Source organism: Anabrus simplex, chromosome 1 (assembly GCF_040414725.1).
Source record: "Anabrus simplex isolate iqAnaSimp1 chromosome 1, ASM4041472v1, whole genome shotgun sequence".
Taxonomy (NCBI): domain Eukaryota; kingdom Metazoa; phylum Arthropoda; class Insecta; order Orthoptera; family Tettigoniidae; genus Anabrus; species Anabrus simplex.
Window position 1 is genome coordinate 1,136,075,796 of NC_090265.1, and position 19,099 is coordinate 1,136,094,894.

At 42.2% G+C, this 19,099-nt stretch overlaps 1 protein-coding gene across 1 annotated transcript in view; it reads right to left on the reverse strand.

The window, feature by feature from the left end:
• Positions 1-11,689, reverse strand: part of LOC136858256 (uncharacterized) — a 259,558-nt gene extending 247,869 nt beyond the window's left edge. Inside the window, exon 1 of the mRNA XM_067137658.2 lies at positions 11,372-11,689. Coding sequence (XP_066993759.2) covers positions 11,372-11,689 — 318 coding nt within the window. The remainder of the gene's footprint in view (positions 1-11,371) is intronic.
• Positions 11,690-19,099: the final 7,410 nt, after the last annotated feature.

Consider the following 19,099-nt stretch of genomic DNA (forward strand, 5'->3'; position numbering starts at 1 on the left):
TGAAACGAGTAATAAGTAGAGTCTACCCGCACGACGGTAATGATATGAGGTTTGCATAAACATTAGGGCTTTGGCCCATTAGAACTCCCTAGAGCTTATGTTACTCCCACTACATTACGTTAGAGCGGGCTAGTCGACATTTCCTACTAAATAATTTTGTTAGTGTTTATGCAAATCTCATAGCATTACCGTCGTGCGGGTAGACTACTTATTACTCGCTTCAGTAAGTTTGCATTCTAACCTATTACTGCATAAACATCCGCGCCCTATTCATCAGTAAAGTACGCAAGATTCCACTGTTTCTGGTTCCATGGGCCATGAGTTGTTGTCCACCTCACACGAGCTGCCCTATGGTGTGGTTTAAGAAAAGCTTTTGGCACACCCCTCCTTGATATCAGTGCTCAATCGTGCAGCCGATTTTGCACTGTCTGATCTGACACATTCATTCCAGTGGCCCGGAAAGCAACATCGAATGTACCGATCTTCCCCGCGAGCGTACCGTCCGTTGTCGACCAGCAACCGTTTCTGTCTCATTCACTTTTTCCCATTCTCCGGAAACATCACTCTGCCTCACTTCAACACGAGTGGCGACATCCACTTGTCGCCATCCATCTTCTATCAATGTCTCAATTCGAATACGATCAGTAGCAGAAATGAGTTTTCTTGCCATGTTTACCTCAGTCTTAGATGTGCTATCTATACACCACCGACCTTACAGTTGTTGTTAAACTGACCGACACGACAAATGTCTCCTATTGGCCAAATATCGAACCTGGTCTGGGTTTAGAGTCATTATGTGCCTCGGACATTGGCCTTCAGTGTATTCTGTACACGTCTTTAAGGTACCGTGACATTTACCGTGTGAAATCGTGATATTTAAACAAATAGGCAATGTATATTAAAAATGGCAAATGTTAGAGACCATGCCTAAAGCAATTACTTATGAATATTCACCACAACCTAACACTGAATTATAAACCAAACAAATGCCACATTATACTTGTTATGGTAATACTACCACCACCACCGAGCTCGATAGCTGCAGTCGCTTAGGTGGGGCCAGTATCCAGTATTCGGGAGATAGTAGGTTCGAACCCCACTGTCGGCAGCCCTGAAAATGGTTTTCCGTGGTTTCCCATTTTCACACCAGGCAAATGCTGGGGCTGTACCTTAATTAAGGCCACGGCCGCTTCCTTCCCTTTTCTAGCCCTTCCCCGTCCCATCGTCGCCATAAGACCTACCTGTGTCGGTGCGGCGTAAAGCAACTAGCAAAAAAAAAAAAAAAAAACTATCACCGTAAAGATATTTTTTCTCACAATGTCGTGGAAAGGACAGTCTTCTTTCTATGTGAATTCTCACTCTTATTTCACTTTCAAGAGAATTTAGTCCCCGGTATTTCCCTTCCCAGCCCTAGTCCCCAATTTCCTATGAGCGCGCGCACTTTGACCACGATATTCCACGAGCACAGTCGAGAACAACATACTGTAAGCTGAAGGAAGAGTGGGAGAGTTCGTTCTTCGATAAGGCAGTCATCTTAGCTAAATTAATCGGAGTTATTTTGGAGATCTGTAGTTAGGGGTATCGTGCCTGCCTCCTACATGGAGTCCTCGGGCTCGATTCCCGGCCAGTAGGAATAGGATTCACTCACAAGCGGAACCCATAGCCTTGGGATCACCGATTTCGTTCATACTTACGGAGGTCGAACTACGTACTGTATCTGTGTATGTGTTGGCAATTTATATGTGAGTACATTTAGCACTGCTGCTGTAGCAACCTGCGCCCATGACTTCCGTGCAGGTTTCTCTGGTTTAAGGCCAGCCAGCGTTTCATTCTCACTTCATGTTTTCTTTTCTCTTGTTTCTTTAATCTCTCAGTCCGGCTCCTTGGCTAAATGGTTAGCGTGCTGGCTTTTGGTCACAGGGGTCCCGGGTTCGATTCCGGCAGGGTCGGGAATTTTAACCTTAATTGGTTAATTTCGCTGGCACGGGGGTTGGCTGTATGTGTCGTATTCATCAACATTTCATCCTCATCACGACGCGCAGGTCGCCTACGGGAGTCAAATCAAAAACCTGCATCTGGCGTGCCGAACTTGTCCTCGGACACTTCCGGCACTAAAAGCCATACGCCATTTCATTTTTTAATCTCTCTTTTTCCTCTTCCGTGTAGACTAAGGAATGTATTAATGTACTTGACCATTTGACGAATGATGAAAGTTATTGATTGTGTAAATTGATTTGTATTGACAGGTGGACCCTTATCAGACCTGTTTTTCATAGATTCTTAAATCATTAAGCGACTAAAAAATGTCCAGATTAAATGTAAACTGTACCAAAACTCGTGTACTATCGTCCTGTTTTACCTCCAGTAGCTTGACAAATCTTTATTTTTTTCTGGAATTTTTTAACCACTGCTGCAGTTTTGATAAGAGATGAAGACAAAGTGAAACAGTCTATGATTTACAATCAGGTTGTGTTTATGATACACTTTGTATTTAATCTGCACATTTCCTAACGATAAGTCCTGCCGGGCTGAGTGGCTCAGACGGTTGAGGCGCTGGCCTTCTGACCCCAACTTGGCAGGTTCGATGCTGGCTCACTCCGATGGTATTTGAAGGTGCTCAAATACGTCAGCCTCGTGTCAGTAGATTTACTGGCACGTAAAAGAACTCCTGCGGGACTATATTCCGGCACCTGTGTCCGAAAACTGCAAAAGTAGTTAGTAGGACGTAAGCTAATAACATTATTATTAACGATAAGTTCACGAGGAAAGGGAAAAGAAATAGATATAAGAGGAATGAAAAAGAAAAAGAGAGAAGAAAAGAAAAATGAGGCGAGCGCGCCTCGAACACGAGACGCCTGCGTGGAAGTCAGGGAAGCTGACAACTAGATCAGCGGTGCTACAGACAGTCACCCTAATTGCCAACAGATACGCAGGCTGTTTAATTTAAAGGCCCATTTTCTTGTCAATTAAGGGCCAATAGCACAATACTACCGAAACGTATCTGTTTATTTTTGACGTAGATCAACTTCCCCAAGTATGAACGATATCCATCACCCTGTAACACTTGTCAGTCTCGTGAGACCAACTGAAGAGTTGTCTAATACGAGAGGTAGCGGAACTGGTCAAGAAAGCCAATCAGTATGGCTGAGGATGTCGTCACGCTGACCACGTTACAAGGTGGTGGTGATTACTATTTTAATAGGAAGTATAACTGACCAACCATCCTCTATCAACAGAGGTCCGACACTTCGAAAAATGAAGGTATCGGCTACAGAAAGCTAACAGCCACGAAGGGCCTGAAAATCGAAGACTCCTTAGGCCTCCGTACATAATACCGTCGGGGTCGGAAAAGAACAAGAGCGATTAAGGGAGGTCGGATAGGATAGATGAAACAGAGTAGCCTGGCACAAGTAAGTGGAAGCAATACCAGGACTCAGCTAAGGGTGTCGTGGTCACCAACCGACGCTTCCAAGTTAAGAGCCCTTGGCGCCCGTTTTAGTCGCCTCTTACGACACAGGAGATACCGCTCCACCCACAGAGTGGCCACGTTGCAATCCAATATCTGCAGGCCAACTGACTTGGCAGGTAATGAGCTGTTGCACGAAAGGTTTGCTTGTTTATTTCTTTAAGGGATGGGGAAAACAAGAGGCTGGGCTAGGATTTGGAGGGAGGTGATCTTAAGTTAGTACATTCGTGCATGACCTCAGATACAAGAGGAAGACCATGGATAACTACCTCGAAGATAGACAAGGGCCTACTTAATTGCTCTCACAAGGCTCAGTGCATCCTGTCCCAACCCCACACCAGTATTTAAATATCCGATTGCGAATAACTGTATCTGACGTAACTAGGAACTGAACGCAGAATTTGGGACTCGGGCTTCAATATGTACCCCAGGACCACGAAGGTAACACGTGGCATTGTAATTACCGTCCTTCATGTTTACAACATTGGCTTACATCGTAGGAAATAAAATGTTCATATATTATGTTGCTAATCATAAAGCCGTTGAATAAACATTTTCTTTTAGTTCAGTTCATGAAACTCATCAAAGAACATAAATTTTATCGATATCTCACTCGGTCAAAGGAATGAGAATGCAAGTGGTGGTACATTACACGTGATTTCATGCAGAAAGTCGTGTTTTTATGTAACCTGACATTTACGTCTACTCCTTAGTCTTATTTCCTGATTAGGGGGTCGGGCAGAGGAGTGATGAAATTATATAACATGTTTTTACGGTCGGATGCCCTTCCCGATGCCAACCTCAGTTGAGGAGCTTCGGGTATGAGTCATGCTCGCTACCCCTGGACCATAGGGCTGTCAAAATTCAGACTCATCGGGGCTTAAGTGCGATGGTGGTTACAGAGGTCAAGGAACAACCAACTGAGCTACTTACTTCGACTTTGATCTCAGGTCAAGGAAGATTTCCTCCATAATTTCAAGATGTCGGAATGATTCCTTGTAAGAGTTTTGACAGAACCTCTCCGCGTTCTGCATTGCAAAATCCACTCAAAATCCAGATTGTCCGACAAGAGAACAAATGAGAATCGTGCTAATGAAGATGAAATGGAAGATGGTGAATTAAATTGGGTAAGGAGCAGAATCAGCCGTGGGTTATGAATAGGGTTCGTTTCCCGACTCGGATGGGAATATTTTTCCTTGATCTGAAAGCAGATCCAAGGTCCACTCTGCCTAGGTGAGTACAATTGAGTAGATATTTGATGGTGAGATAGTGGCCCTGGTCTGGAAAGCCAAGAATAATAGCCGAACAGATTCGTCGTGCTGACCATGCGTCAGAGGCTTCGAGCTGAGTAGCAAATCAGTGCTGTGGCGTCATGGAGTAAGTATGTTAAGTCTGAATTACAGTTATTAGGGTCTAAATTAAAATGTTATTTCTAACAGTAAGGCAATGTCGTTGGGAAGGGGGGGGGGGGGTTTCTCACTAGGCGATAGAGGCCTTCTCCGGTAATACGAAAGAATGTGGCTTCGATTCCTCATCAGAAAGTTTTGTAATTAAAAAACAAGAGGAGGATCAACCATGGGGTTGTGAGTATATGGTTAATTTCTGCGGACAAAGGTGACTAGGCATCGAGCAAACTGCTCCGTCCCACTTGCTACCAAGATTACGGATACTAGAAGATTTTATCTTTCCCTCCTCCAAGGGCCTTTATGGTCTATGTCGTAAGATGAGACGATAGATTCAGCCGTCCACTATCCGTAACCTCGGCACTGAGATAGAATTGTTAGCTCTAAGCGCCGCCATCTTTGTCCACCCATCACTGTAGAGTCGAGCACCTCTCTAGCAGTGAAAGTCTCGAATCTAAATTTCTCGACTTCCTGGCGGGGAATCGAACTCACGTCCTTCCAGTTGAACAGAGCACGTCTTTGCAAGTCAGTTTCCGCGACGATTGAGTGTCATATAGGAAATGCGAACTTCGAGTGTGTGAATCATTTCGGTTCGTTAAGGTCTGTATTGTCTCAGGATAGCTAGTGTGAGAAATAGCAGCCTATCAAATAAAAGTAACGAAGAGAACTCACATGACTGTAATATTCTGGAATTGAAGGCAGTGATGATTGTTACCTTCCAGGAGATTATCAGCCCTTTGACATTAACTTAAGGAGGAAGAGTTTTAACGTCAAGAAAAATGGGAGTATCGTCTAGAGAGAGGACAAGGCTAGGGAGCGTGAGAAAACAAAATACTCACTAAGCCTAACTAAAGTAAAATGGGATTATGTGAGGTAGTAGAGAAAAGTAGCTTACCCAGGATAATGATTGACTCCGCAGGGAGATTTTTTTTTTGTTAGTAGTTTTACGTCGCACCGACACAGATAGGTCTTATGACGACGATGGGATAGGAAAGGGCTAGGAGTGGGAAGGAAGCGGCCGTGGCCTTAATTATGGTACAACCCCAGCATTTGCCTGGTGTGAAAATGGGAAACCACGGAATACCACCTTCAGGGCTGCCGACAGTGGGTTTCCAACCCACTATTTCGCGAATACTGGATACTGACCGCACTTAAGCGACTGCAGCTATCGAGCTCGGTGTGCGTGATCTTAGAGAATCGAATATTATGACCGACAAAAAAAGTACATGGCATTCATAGATCTAGAATTAGTGTTGATTGGACCAAGTTATTTAGGATTCTGAAGGTGATCGGGATCATATACCGAGAAAGAAGGATTATCTACAATCTGTACAAAAATCAGTCTGTAATGATAAGAATCGAGGGCTGTAAAATAGAAGCAGTGAGACAGTAATGTAGTTTGACCCCTCTCGGTGTCGATGTTTATATATAAATATAGGCGGTAAAGGAAACCAAAGAGGAATTTGGGAAGGGAATCACAGTCCAAGGAGAGGAAATAAAAACTCTGAGATTTACCGATGATATTGTTATTTTATCTGAGTCTGCAGAAGGTCTGGAGAAATTGCTGACTGGTATGAACAGAGTCTTGGAGAAGGAGTACAAGATAAAATAAACGAATCCAAGAAACAAAATGACGGAGTCATATGAGGCGGGATATATTAGATTAGGATACTTATGAAGTCTTAAAGGGAGTAGATGAATAGTTACTGTCAGAAGTAAGGATGATCTAAAAAGCAAGGAAGACCATTCATAAGAAAGAACATGTATACTGGAATTAGAAAAAAGTTTTTAACAGCTTTCTTTCTGGGTCGTGGTACAGTATGAAAAAACCATGTACAATAACTAACTCGGAAATAAAGGGACTTTTTTTAAAAGCTGTTTGTTCGGGGCGTCGACCCATGTGGATCTTTTGCCCCTACTGGCACCATATTGTATGAACCTGCGTGTAATTGTAATGGCGGTAGTGTGGAATGTTGTGTGTGAGGAAAGGAACATTAAGGATGTCACAAATACCCAGTCCCCAGGCCAGGGATATTAATCATTGCAATTAAAAACCCCTGACCCGGTCGGGAATCGAACCCGGGGCCGCCGGGTGACAGGCGGACGCGTTACCCCCTACACCGTGGGGCCGGACAATAAAGGGAATAGAAGCTTTTGAAATGTGGTCTTACGAAAGGACGGGGAAGGTGAGATTGGCAGATTGAATCACGAATGAAGAGATACTGAAGTGCACTGTACAATTCAGCCACATTATTATTATTATTATTATTATTATTATTATTATTATTATTATTATTATTATTATTATTATTATTATTATTATTATTTTGCTAGTTGCTTTACGTCGCACCGACACAGATAGGTTTTACGGCGACGATGGAACAGGAAAGGCCTAGGAATGTGAAGGAAGCGGCCGTGGCCTTAATTACGGTATAGCCCCAGTATTTGCCTGGTGTAAAAATTGGAAACCACGGAAAACCATCTTCAGGGCTGCCGACAGAGGGGTTCGAACCCTCTATCTCCCGGATGCGAGCTCACAGCTGCGCACTCCTAACCGCACGGCCAACTCGCCGGTGTTTTTAAATTATTATTATTATTATTATTATTATTATTATTATTATTATTATTATTATTATTATTATTATTATTATTATTATTGCCGGGTTGAGTGGTTCAGACGGTTGAGGTGCTGGCCTTCTGACCCCAACATGGCAGGTTCGATCCTGGCTCAGTCCGGTGGTATTTGAAGGTGCTCAAATACGTCAGCCAGGTGTCGGTAGATTTACTGTCACGTAAAAGAACTCCTGCGGGACTAAATTCCGGCACCTCGGCGTCTCCGAAAACCGTAAAAAGTAGTTAGTGGGACGTAAAGCAAATAACATTTGTTATTATTATTATTATTATTATTATTATTATTATTATTATTATTATTATTATTAAATCTATGGTGAAACAACCCATTAGCGCTTTGGCGTGCCAATACAACTACTACCCAGCCAGATGGTCTGCCGACTTCAGTGCTACGTGGTCAGCATGACAACATTCTCAGCCGTATTGATCGGCGTTCACGACCGGGTCCGCTGCTTGTCATATCAGACAGCTCCTTAGGTGGTCTCACGTGACTGAGTGAACCTCGTTCCAGCCCTCAGTTTACAATTAAAATACTTACACTGGCCGAGAGTCGAGTTCAGGGCGTCCGGTTAAGAGGCAGACACTCTAGCCCTACACCACGAGGCTGTTATTATTTATTTTATTTATTTATTTATTTATTTATTTATTTATTTATTTATTTATTTATTTATTTATTTATTTATTTATTTATTTATTTATTTATTTATTTATTTTTTTTTTACCACACAATTGTAACGGCGATTGGATTGAATGTTTTTCAGATTCAAATATTCACGCATCTATGGATCAGTCTTTTAAAAATGCTGCATTTCTAAAACAGCAAGCCGTTGCAAATGCGATGGAGAAATTATATCCTCACTTAGAACAGCTTAGGGCTTAGTTACTCACCTTGGCAAACAAAATATTACGTAGTAGTCTATCTCACGTTCTTGAAAGAAGAACGACATATTTCAGTTCTTCCTTCTCACGCAATTTCTCTTCTCGAGATTTTAAGCCACACACATGCAATGACTTAAAACGTAACGAAACCGGCCATGTTGCTGCTGATTGTGTTTTTATTGTGTTCACTTTACGGAAGTCACTGTCACTGAACCAGTGTACTACGTGTTGAATGCCTTCTGAACATCTGAGTTATTCTTTAAATATTTATTGAATACTTGTGTATATTTTGCAATTGGGATTTTGAATAATAATAATAATAATAATAATAATAATAATAATAATAATGATAATAATAATAATAATGTTATAGGCTTTACGTCCCACTAACTACTTTTACGGTTTTCGGAGACGCCGAGGTGCCGAAATTTAGTCCCGCAGGAGTTATTTTACGTGCCAGTAAGTTTACCGATACGAGGCTGACGCATATTTTAGCACCTTCGAATACCAGCAGACTGAGCCAGGATCGAGCCTGCCAGGTTGGGGTCAGAAGGTCAGTACCTCAACCGCCTGAGCCACTCAGCCCGGCTGGGATTTTGAGGGTTGTCCCGAGACCTAACATAAGTTAGAGTAGCCTGCCGGGATAACACATCAAATCCATTTCTGGCTAGAACAACTTGTTACTTTCATTGACCCGTCTGTCCAGACTTTGACAATAGGAAAGTGACCGAGGTCTGAGGAATGCGAATAATGCCAATCCCTCTTGTGAATGCTGTTGTAGGGTCGGTTGATGTACAATACGAATTTCAATAGGCTGGACACCTCTAGCTCAGTGAGGCAAGTAACCTCACTCCTCATTTCCTTAGTAAGCCAGTGATGTGTAGAATATTTATAACTGTTGAGGATCCAACCAGCCTCCGGGCTGAGAACTCATAAACAAATGCCACGCTCAGAATAGCTACTATCAGCACCTCAGGCCGTCAGAACATGCAGCTTCCCAGTCTGACATTGTTACATTTTGCTATTCTTCCTCCAGTTCTTGATTTAAATACACATCGAATAACAGAAGACAAGTATGTCTGCGAGATTATAAAAATATTAAATTGTATTACGTCTCACTACTTTCTTTTTCGGAGACAGCAAGGTGCTGGGAATGTTTTACCGTAGTTCTTCTACGTACTGGGAAATGGACCGACGTGTGAGTGGCGTATTTGAGTATCTTCAAATACCAATGCCTCGAACCCTCCTCCTCGAACTCAGTAAGCCTACGCTGTATCATGTCAGTCGGGTGATATATATATATAGGTTCCTCCTCTGGATTCAGGGTGGGATATTGAAAGAAATTCCCTTTAACTCGATCCATAGTCATCATAAAATGACAAAACCATATTTAAAACAGTGATGCTGATGATTCACAATACAGTAAAATAAAATGACAGTCTGTATCAGCTCAAATTAAAATATTTTGGTATAATCGGTTTTGGTAAACTAAATTCCATCATCAATAAAATGCTTGATATTTTCATTTAAAACTTTAAAATACTCACACAAAATAAATTGTTGAATAAAGCAACATTGGTGACCAGTTCGGTTTAGACTGCGAAGAATTGAGAAAGAAAGAAAGAAAGAAAGAAAGAAAGAAGGACGTTCTTTGTTATTGTAATTCCTTGTTACTTGGATCATTAATTCTTTCTTTCTTTCTTTCTTTCTTTCTTTCTTTCTTTCTTTCTTTCTTTCTTTCTCTACACAGACTAAATCGAACTGGTCGCCAGTATTGTTTTATTCAACAACTCATTTTATATGGATATTTTAAAATTTTATATGAAAATATCAAGCATTTTATTGGTGATGGAACTTAATTTTCGAAAACCGATTATAACAAAATATTTTAATTTGTGGTGATACAGACTGTATTTGTTTATTGTATTAATATAACTTCCCGGCCTTCCTCAATTTTCGCACCGCTTAGCTATTAATATATTATGGAAGCCTATACTGCACAAAGTTTCTCACAAAAAAGATCATGCGAATCTTTACCTAGAAACATTATACAAATCATTAATAAAATAGGTTATCAGATTTCAAAAATGTAATAAATAATTCCAATCTTCAAAAACAAATAAAAATTACGCTGCAATGAAATGAGTTCGTTTCCAAATGTTAGGGCCTATATTACTCTGTCTCTCTCTGGGAATGTGTCTTAACGTGTAGTAAATAATTATAAGTTACATTCAAGCTTTGATATAAAATCTAGGGAGATATCTTTGACATTTTCTTTCTGCTTTTGTACACGGATATTATAAAAACGTCGCTGACTAGTAAAGGAATCTCACATATTTCGAGAGGTTAGCCTATGTCATATAATCTCTTTTCATAAACAGAAATTTTGAATATCCTATTTATTTCCGAGTGAATGTCATACTACTGCGTCTTGTAAATAACAGCTTACATCCACTAGAACAGCTGCGGTCCACTGTTCTAGGCGCTCTTTCATGTTATCTGCTCATTTTTGTTAACTACAGCGTAACCAAATTTGATTAACCGGGATACTATTTTTAACGACTGATGCATATTGACAAATAGCTCTTAACCCACAATATAGAACAGTGTGTCCTGTTAACGTTCTCACGGAAGTAGCTAAGATCTGTTGTCGAACGCTCAATCGTCTTAAGGATAAAACCACAACATGTCCCAGTGTGTTTTGTTGTCGTTCCAATTGTCTGTTGTCGAGCGCTTGTACGTATTATTAAGTGTTAAACCAGATCATGTTGCAGTGTGTTCTGCTACAACAACTCTATTGACAAGCGCCCATCTGTGTTTTAAAGCACAGCATATCGCGTGTGTTTTGTTGACGTTCCCACTACAACAGCTGAGACCTATTGTGTTAACCACAACACACCACAGTGTGTTCTGTTGATTTACCATTATAACAGTTGAAGTCTGCTCATTCATGTTAAACCACAATATAACGCAGAGTATTTTGTTGACCTACCCGCTGCAGCAGCTGAGGTCTGTTGTCAAGTGCTATGGTCGCCACCGCCCCCGAGGACGAAGACGTACTAGGTCCCGCCGTTAGCTCAGGCGCCGCCCCCAGAGGCGTGCTCGACTTGAACAGCCGACTGGCCTCCACTCGCCGCTGCAGGTTCTGCAAGGCTCGCGCCTCCTCTCGTCTCCTGCTAGGCCGCGGGGCATTGATCCCACAACCCGGAGCGAACTGCACCACGGGTGGCTGTTGCTGTTGCTGCTGCTGCTGCTGCTGCTGTTGTTGGTCCAGAAGACGACGACTCGCCGGGCACCGTCTGTCGTCCATGGCTCACTGGAGCTCTCGGCCAGCATCCCGGACTAGCTACAGTAACATCGATTGGCTTCCCTCCGCGCCTGCGTACTCCGCCAGTCTAGCCGTGGAGCGTTCCCGTCGCTCCTTCTCAAACTTCCAAAACAAGTTTTCACATTCCTTTTCAGCCGAATTTTGAATATTCCATTTAATTATATCCAGACATCTTCGTTATTTAAATTAAGTCTCTATTTTCTCAATATAAAAGATTAAACGCTAAGAAGAAAGCTTTTAGTTTTACGTGACTGTTGATATGGTGATCATAGCCATGAAACTTCCAGTTTTACGGCAATCCGAACCACAAGGACATGACTTACCATTTCAGAAATCTCACATGCCTAGGAGATTCGAACTACGCTCGCCTTGGTGAGAAGCTAGCGACGAGGCCACTCAGCTGGACAGTTAGCCTTCGGAGGTTAAGTCTATTATAGATTTAACTTTCACCGTTTAATCTAGAGTTCAAATTTCTATACGTTCGTGTAAAATTTTGGGCTGAACAAGTCTGATGGGGGAATGACTAAATCTTGTTTCCCTTGGCGCACATTTCTCGACGGTGTGAGACAGACTTCTCACATTGGCACTACCTGGGACTTCCTCAACACACCGGACCTAGGTGAGTACACTTCCTGACAAAAAAGAAACCTGATGTGACTCTTGTACTTTGTACACCTCGTCCCATAATAAAATATTTGCTGTGCCTTTTAATATGTATTTACCAATAAACTTGCGTGTGGCAAGTTAGGAAAGTGACAAGCAATGTTATCATTTAAACTCGCTCTGAAAGCGTAGAAATGCTCCTTTTTATTGGTAAAGTGTTGATAAACCTCGGTGTATTATCCAGCCAAGAAATCCCTAAGATAACGTGATCGTTCCTTGCGATCGTGCTTGTAGTCGGAGAGTTGGGCTGAGTGGCTCAGACGGTTGACCACAACTTGGCAGGTTCGATCCTGGCTCAGTCCCGTGGTATTTGAAGGTGCTGAGACACGTCAGCCTCGTGACGGTAGATTTACTGGGACGTAAAAGAACACCTGCGGGACTAAATTCCGGCACCTCGGCGTAAAAGTAGTTAGAAGGACGCAAAGCCATTTGCATTACTGTACTCGGAGACTTTCCTATTTTCAGCCAATTACTTTTTGTGTCAAGACTTGTACAAGCTCGGGCGGTATGGTCTGTATAGCGACGGGGTGAAGGTTAGCCTATATATACACTGATGACCAATAGAATTAGAGATACTTGGGCAGTTACGTGTAGCACCCCTGAGGAAAATGATTGACTGAGTCTCTTACAATATACCGGAAGTGTGGGAAGTCATACTGTTCCATGACCACTGCACAGCTGCCATAATGCACAGAGATTGTTCAGAGCAGTGTCAACGGCACGCACATCCCTCTCTACAGTCTCCAATTGAAATGAAATGGCGTATGGCGTATAGAGATCCCAGGACGGCTCGCCAGGTGCGTGATGATCAAGACAACACATACACCCAGCCCCCGTGCCAGGGGAATGAACCATTTTTTTTTTTTGCTAGGGGCTTTACGTCGCACCGACACAGATAGGTCTTATGGCGACGATGGGATAGGAAAGGCCTAGGAGTTGGAAGGAAGCGGCCCCAGCATTTGCCTGGTGTGAAAATGGGAAACCACGGAAAACCATTTTCAGGGCTGCCGATAGTGGGATTCGAACCTACTATCTCCCGGATGCAAGCTCACAGCCGCGCGCCTCTACACGCACGGCCAACTCGCCCGGTGAATGAACCAGTGATGGAACTCCTGTGACCAAAGGCCACCACGCTAACCATTTAGCCATGGAGCCGGACAGTCTCCAATTGAAGATGTGCTGAAGAGTAAGTACCTAGTTATGAATATATATAGTTATGAATATCCTTCCTTATAACGAAATACCTGTAGACGGTTTTCGGTTATTGGATGTAGATAATCGAACTGCTCTTCCTATAAATACACCTATTCGGAAACTAGGAAAATCAAAAGGAGGATGATATTAATCGAACGGTTATGGAAATAATACATGTTTGTACAATGATAATAAGGGTTATAGCAAGGGAATGACTGGCTTGTATAAAAATTAAGAAGATTGAAAACAAGGACTCTTAAGGATAGATCTACATTGGGCTAATCACATAAATGGCATTGTAAATAAAGGGTACAGATTTCTGCACATGGTTATGAGGGTGTTTAGGGGTTATAGTAAGGGTGTAAAGATAATAATAATAATAATAATAATAATAATAATAATAATAATAATAATAATAATAATAATAATAATAATAATAATAATAATAATAATGTTATTTGTTTTACGTCCCACTAACTATTATTTTAAGGTCTTCGGAGACGCCGAGGTGCCGGAATTTAGTCCCGCAGGAGTTCTTTTACGTGCCAGTAAATAAGGGTGTAAAGGAGAGGGAATATAAGTCTATGGTAAGACCCCAACTAGAGTATGGTTCGAGTGTATGGACCAATACTTGATTCAAGAACTGGAAAAAATTCTAAGAAAAGCAGCTCGATTGGTTTTGGGTGATTTCCGACAAAAGAGTCCGGCTCCATGGCTAAATGGTTAGCGTGCTGGCCTTTGGTCAAAGGGATCCCGGGTTCGATTCCCATAATTGGTTAATTCCGTTGGCACGGGGACTGGGGTTATGTGTCCTCTTCATCGTCATTTCATCCTCATCACGACGCGCAGGTCGCCTACAGGTTTCAATTCAAAAGACCTGCACCTGGCAAGCCGAACTTATCCTCGGACACTCCTGGCACGAAAAGCCATACGCCACTTCATTTTTGCGACGAAAGAGTAGCGTTACAAAAATGTTGCAAAGTTTGGGCTGGGAAGACTTGGGAGAAAGGAGACGAGCTGCTCTATTAAGTGGTATGTTGATAGCTGTCAGTGGAGGGTTGGCGAGGAATGACATTAGTAGGCAAATAAGTTTGAGTGGTGTTTAAAGATCACAGTATGAAGATAAAGTTGAAATTCAAGAGGACAAACTGGGGGCAAATATTCGTTTGTAGGAAGGGGAGTTAGGGATTGGAATAACTTACCAAGGGAGATGTTCAATAAATTTCCAATTTCTTTGCAATCATTTAAGAAAAGGCTAGGAAAACGGATAGGAAATCTGCCATTTGGGCTATTGTGCTAAATGTAGATCAGTGGTGATTGGTCTTGAAGTATTGAGGTCGGGCGACCCTGTACACCAGCCAAGCATTCTCTTCTCCAAACAATTACAATTTGGGAGCGACAGTGTGGTGCATTGCCTTACTCTACATACAAGTATCCTGCAGTGTGCTGGAGGTGAAAGTGATCCGACAGTAGCTTCTTGCATCGTTCGTCAGCGAGGGACGTTGTCAAATGTACCATAGTTCCCATTTCATCTCACGTGAACAATCCCCATACGATGATACAACCCCCTCCGAACTCAACTGTACTATGCTGAAAAGAGAATTAATTGCCTTGAGCGCTTGAAGACGCACTCGTAACCGGCAAGGAGCATGTGAAAACTGGTACACTCGTGATCAGAAGAATCCCGGGTGGAAAGGAAAACAGGTAACGTTTAGGCGTATATTTTGGCTAACCCTGAGGATGTAGGAGAAGCAAGGGACGCAACATCACATGTGTTCGTCTTCCAGGAGGTGTGGCTTGTGATATTACGCAGTCGGAAGTCACTCCCAACTCCATTTTCTCGGGAACGGATTAAGATGTTTCTATGGCTATGGCCGGGCTGAGTGGCTCAGACGGTTAAGGCGCTGGCCTTCTAACACCAACTTGGCAGGTTCGATCCTGACTCAGTCCGGTGGTATTTGAAAGTGCTCAAATACGACAGCCCCGTGTCGGTAGATTTACTGGCACGTAAAAGAACTCCTGCGGGACTAAATTCCGGCACCTCGGCGTCTCCGAAGACCTTAAAAAGTAGTTAGTGGGACGTAAAGCAAATAACATTATTATTATCTATGGCTATACTGGCTTCCCCAAATCAAGGAAAACTAGTAATAAATAATTTAATTGTGAAGAAATCTGCACGATGTAATCCCGTCCCAATACGTATGGCATTTAAGTGTCTGATCCGCGCTGACAGTAACTAAATAGGAACGGTTTCTCAAACACCCTTGTGTCTCTGTTTAATGCCAGTTGAGGATAAAATGTAATAATAACAATAATACATATATACATCATCATTATACACCGTTATGGCATTCAGCGTTCAGTCTGAAAGCCTCTCTAAATTTACTAAACGTCGCCACAATCCTCTATTTACAACTAGTGCTGTGGCCTCATTTAGTTCTATACATATCTTTAAATCGTTAGCAACTGAGACTAACCATCGTCATCTTGCTCTCCCTCTCCATTATCCTCCTCCTTTCACCTCACATGACCCCGACTACCAAAGCCGGTTTATGCGTAGAGCTTCATCCACAGAGTTCATTCCTTAGATTTTATCTCCACATTCAGAGTACCCTCCTGCCATTGTTCCCACCTGGTTTTACCAGCAATCATTCTCGCTATTTGCATGTCTGTTACTTCTAACTTATGAATAAGATATCCCGAGTCCACCCATCTTTCGCTCCCATTAAGCAAAGTTGGTCTGAAAGCAGACCGATGTAAAGATAGTTTCGTCCGGGAGCTGACTTCCCTCTTACAGAATACTGTTGATCGCAGCTGGGAGCTCACTGCATTAGCTTTACGACACTTTGATTCAATCTCACTTAATACATTATCATCCTGAGAGAACACACAACCTAAACACTTGAAATTATCTACCTGTTCCAGATTTGTATCACCAATCTGACATTCATTCCTGTTGAATTTATTGCATACTGACATCAATTTAGTCTTCGAAAGGCTAATTATCATACCGTACTCACTGCACCTATTTTCAAGTTCCAATATATTAGACTGCAGGCTTTCAGTACAATCTGCCATGAAGACCAAATTGTCAGCATAGGCCAGACTGCTTACTACATTTCCACCAAACTGAATCCCTCCCTGCCACTTTATACCTTTCAGCAGATGATCCACGTAAACTACGAACAACAAAAGTGTAAGATTACAGCCTTGTCTAACCACTGTAAGTACCCTGAACTAAGAACTCATTCTACCATCAATACTCACTGCAGCCCAATTGTCAATATAAATGCCTTTGATTGATTTTAATAATCTACCCTTCATCTCATATTCCTCCAGTATGGTGAATATCTTTCAATCAAAACCTACTGGTCTGCATTTAGGGCAGCCGCCTAGGGCAGATTCCCTATCTGTTGTTTTCCTAGTTTTTTCTTAGCCTAAATGATTACAAAAAAAAAAAGCAATTTATCGAACATTTCCCTTGGTAAGTTATTCCAATCCCCTAACTCCCCTTCCTATAAACGAATATTTGCCCAATTTCTCCTCTTGCATTCCAGCTTTTTCTTCATATTGTGATCTTGCCTACTTTTAAAGACACCACTAAAACTTATTCTTCTACTGATGTCATTCCACGTCATCTCTCCACTGATAGCTCGGAACATACCACTTAGTCGAGCAGCTCGTCTCCTTTCTCCCTCGGTACCCTGTCATAAGCTTTCGCTAGATCTACGAAACATAAAACAACTGTCTACTCCTCTCGTAGCATTTTTCAATTACCTGGCGCATGCTGAAAATCTGATCCTGACAGCCCCTCTGTGGTCTGAAACCACACTGGTTTTCTTCCAACTTCCTCTCAACCACTGATCGCACCCTCCCTTCCAAGATGCCAGTGAATACTTTGCCTGGTATGAGATACATCGATAGTTGTTTCAATCATACCTGTTCCCTTGCTTATAGATAGGTGCAGTTACTGCTTTTGTCCATTCTGAAGGTACCTTACCAACACTCTATGCTAATTTTATTACTCTATGAAGCCATTTAATCCCTGCCTCCCCACTATACTTCACCACGTCAGGTCTTATTTAATCTATTCCTGCTATTTTACGACAATGGAGTTTATTTTCCACTTCCTGAAGCGTAATTTCACCATCATTTCCCTCCTCCCCATGAGCTCGATTGTTCGCGACACACCAGGAAGACTTCCTTTTACGTTGAGAAGATTTTCAAAATATTTCCCCCACCTGTCCAGCGATTCCCTGAGATCTATTATGAGTTCACCTAAATTACCCAAAACACTGTTCACTTCTTTTTCCCCCCCTTCCTAAGATTCCTTATTACTGCCCAGAAAGGTTTTCCTGCTGCTTGACCTAGCCTTTCCACGTTATTACCAAAACCTTTCCACGACTTCTTTTTTGGACTCAATAACTAATTGTTTCGCTCTGTTTCTTTCATCTACGTACAATTCCCTATCTGCATAAGCCCTTGTTTGGAGCCATTTCCGATAAGCCTTCTTTTTACTTTTAAAACAAGTTGTTTTCATCAAGATGTTCGCTTTTTCCCATTTTTACACACAGTTGTTCCTATGCATGCCCTTGCTGTTTCTACTACCGCATCCCTGTATGTCACGCATTATCTTTCTATATCCTGAACCTGCTTAATGTCTGTTCGGAACTTCTCACTAACCATATCCATAACATACTTCTGTCTAATTTCTTCGTCCTGGAGATTTTCTACCTTTATTCGTTTGCAGACAGATTTCACTTTCTCTGTCCTAGGCCTACAGACACTTTGTTCACTACAGATGAGATGGTAATCTGTATCATCGAAAAATCCCCGGAAAACCCTTACATTCCTAACAGAATTCCTGAATTCGAAGTCGGTTATGATATAGTCTGTTATGGATCTGGTACCCCTACACTCCTATGTGTAGCGGCGAATCGCCTTATGCTTGAAGAATGTATTCGTAACTGCTCAACCCATAACAGCACAGAAGTCCAGCAAACTCGTTTCATTCGTATTAGCTTCCATATCTTCCCCATATTTACCGATCACCCTTTCGTATCCTTCAGTTCGATTTCCAACTCTCGCGTTGAAATCGCCCATTAGCACTATCCTATCCTTGCTGTTCACCCTGACTACGATGTCACTCAATACTTCATAAAACTTGTCAGCTTCATCTTCATCTGCACCCTCACATTGTGAATACACTGAGACAATTCTCATCCTAATTCCTCCAACTGCCAAATCTACCCGCATCATTCGCTCATTTACGTGCCTAACAGAAACTATGTTGCGTGCAATATTGTTCCTGATACTCTGCCTTTCCCTTTTTAACACCCGTCAAGTACACATTATAATCTCCTATCTCTTCCTCGTTATCTCCCCTTACCCGAATAAAACTTACTGCTAGCACATCCAGTTGCATCCTCTTTGCTGACTCAGCCAGCTCTACTTTCTTTCTTTCATAAGCCCCGTTAATATTGATAGCTCCCCATCGAATTCCATTTCGTTCGCCAAGTTGTTTCCAAAGAGTCC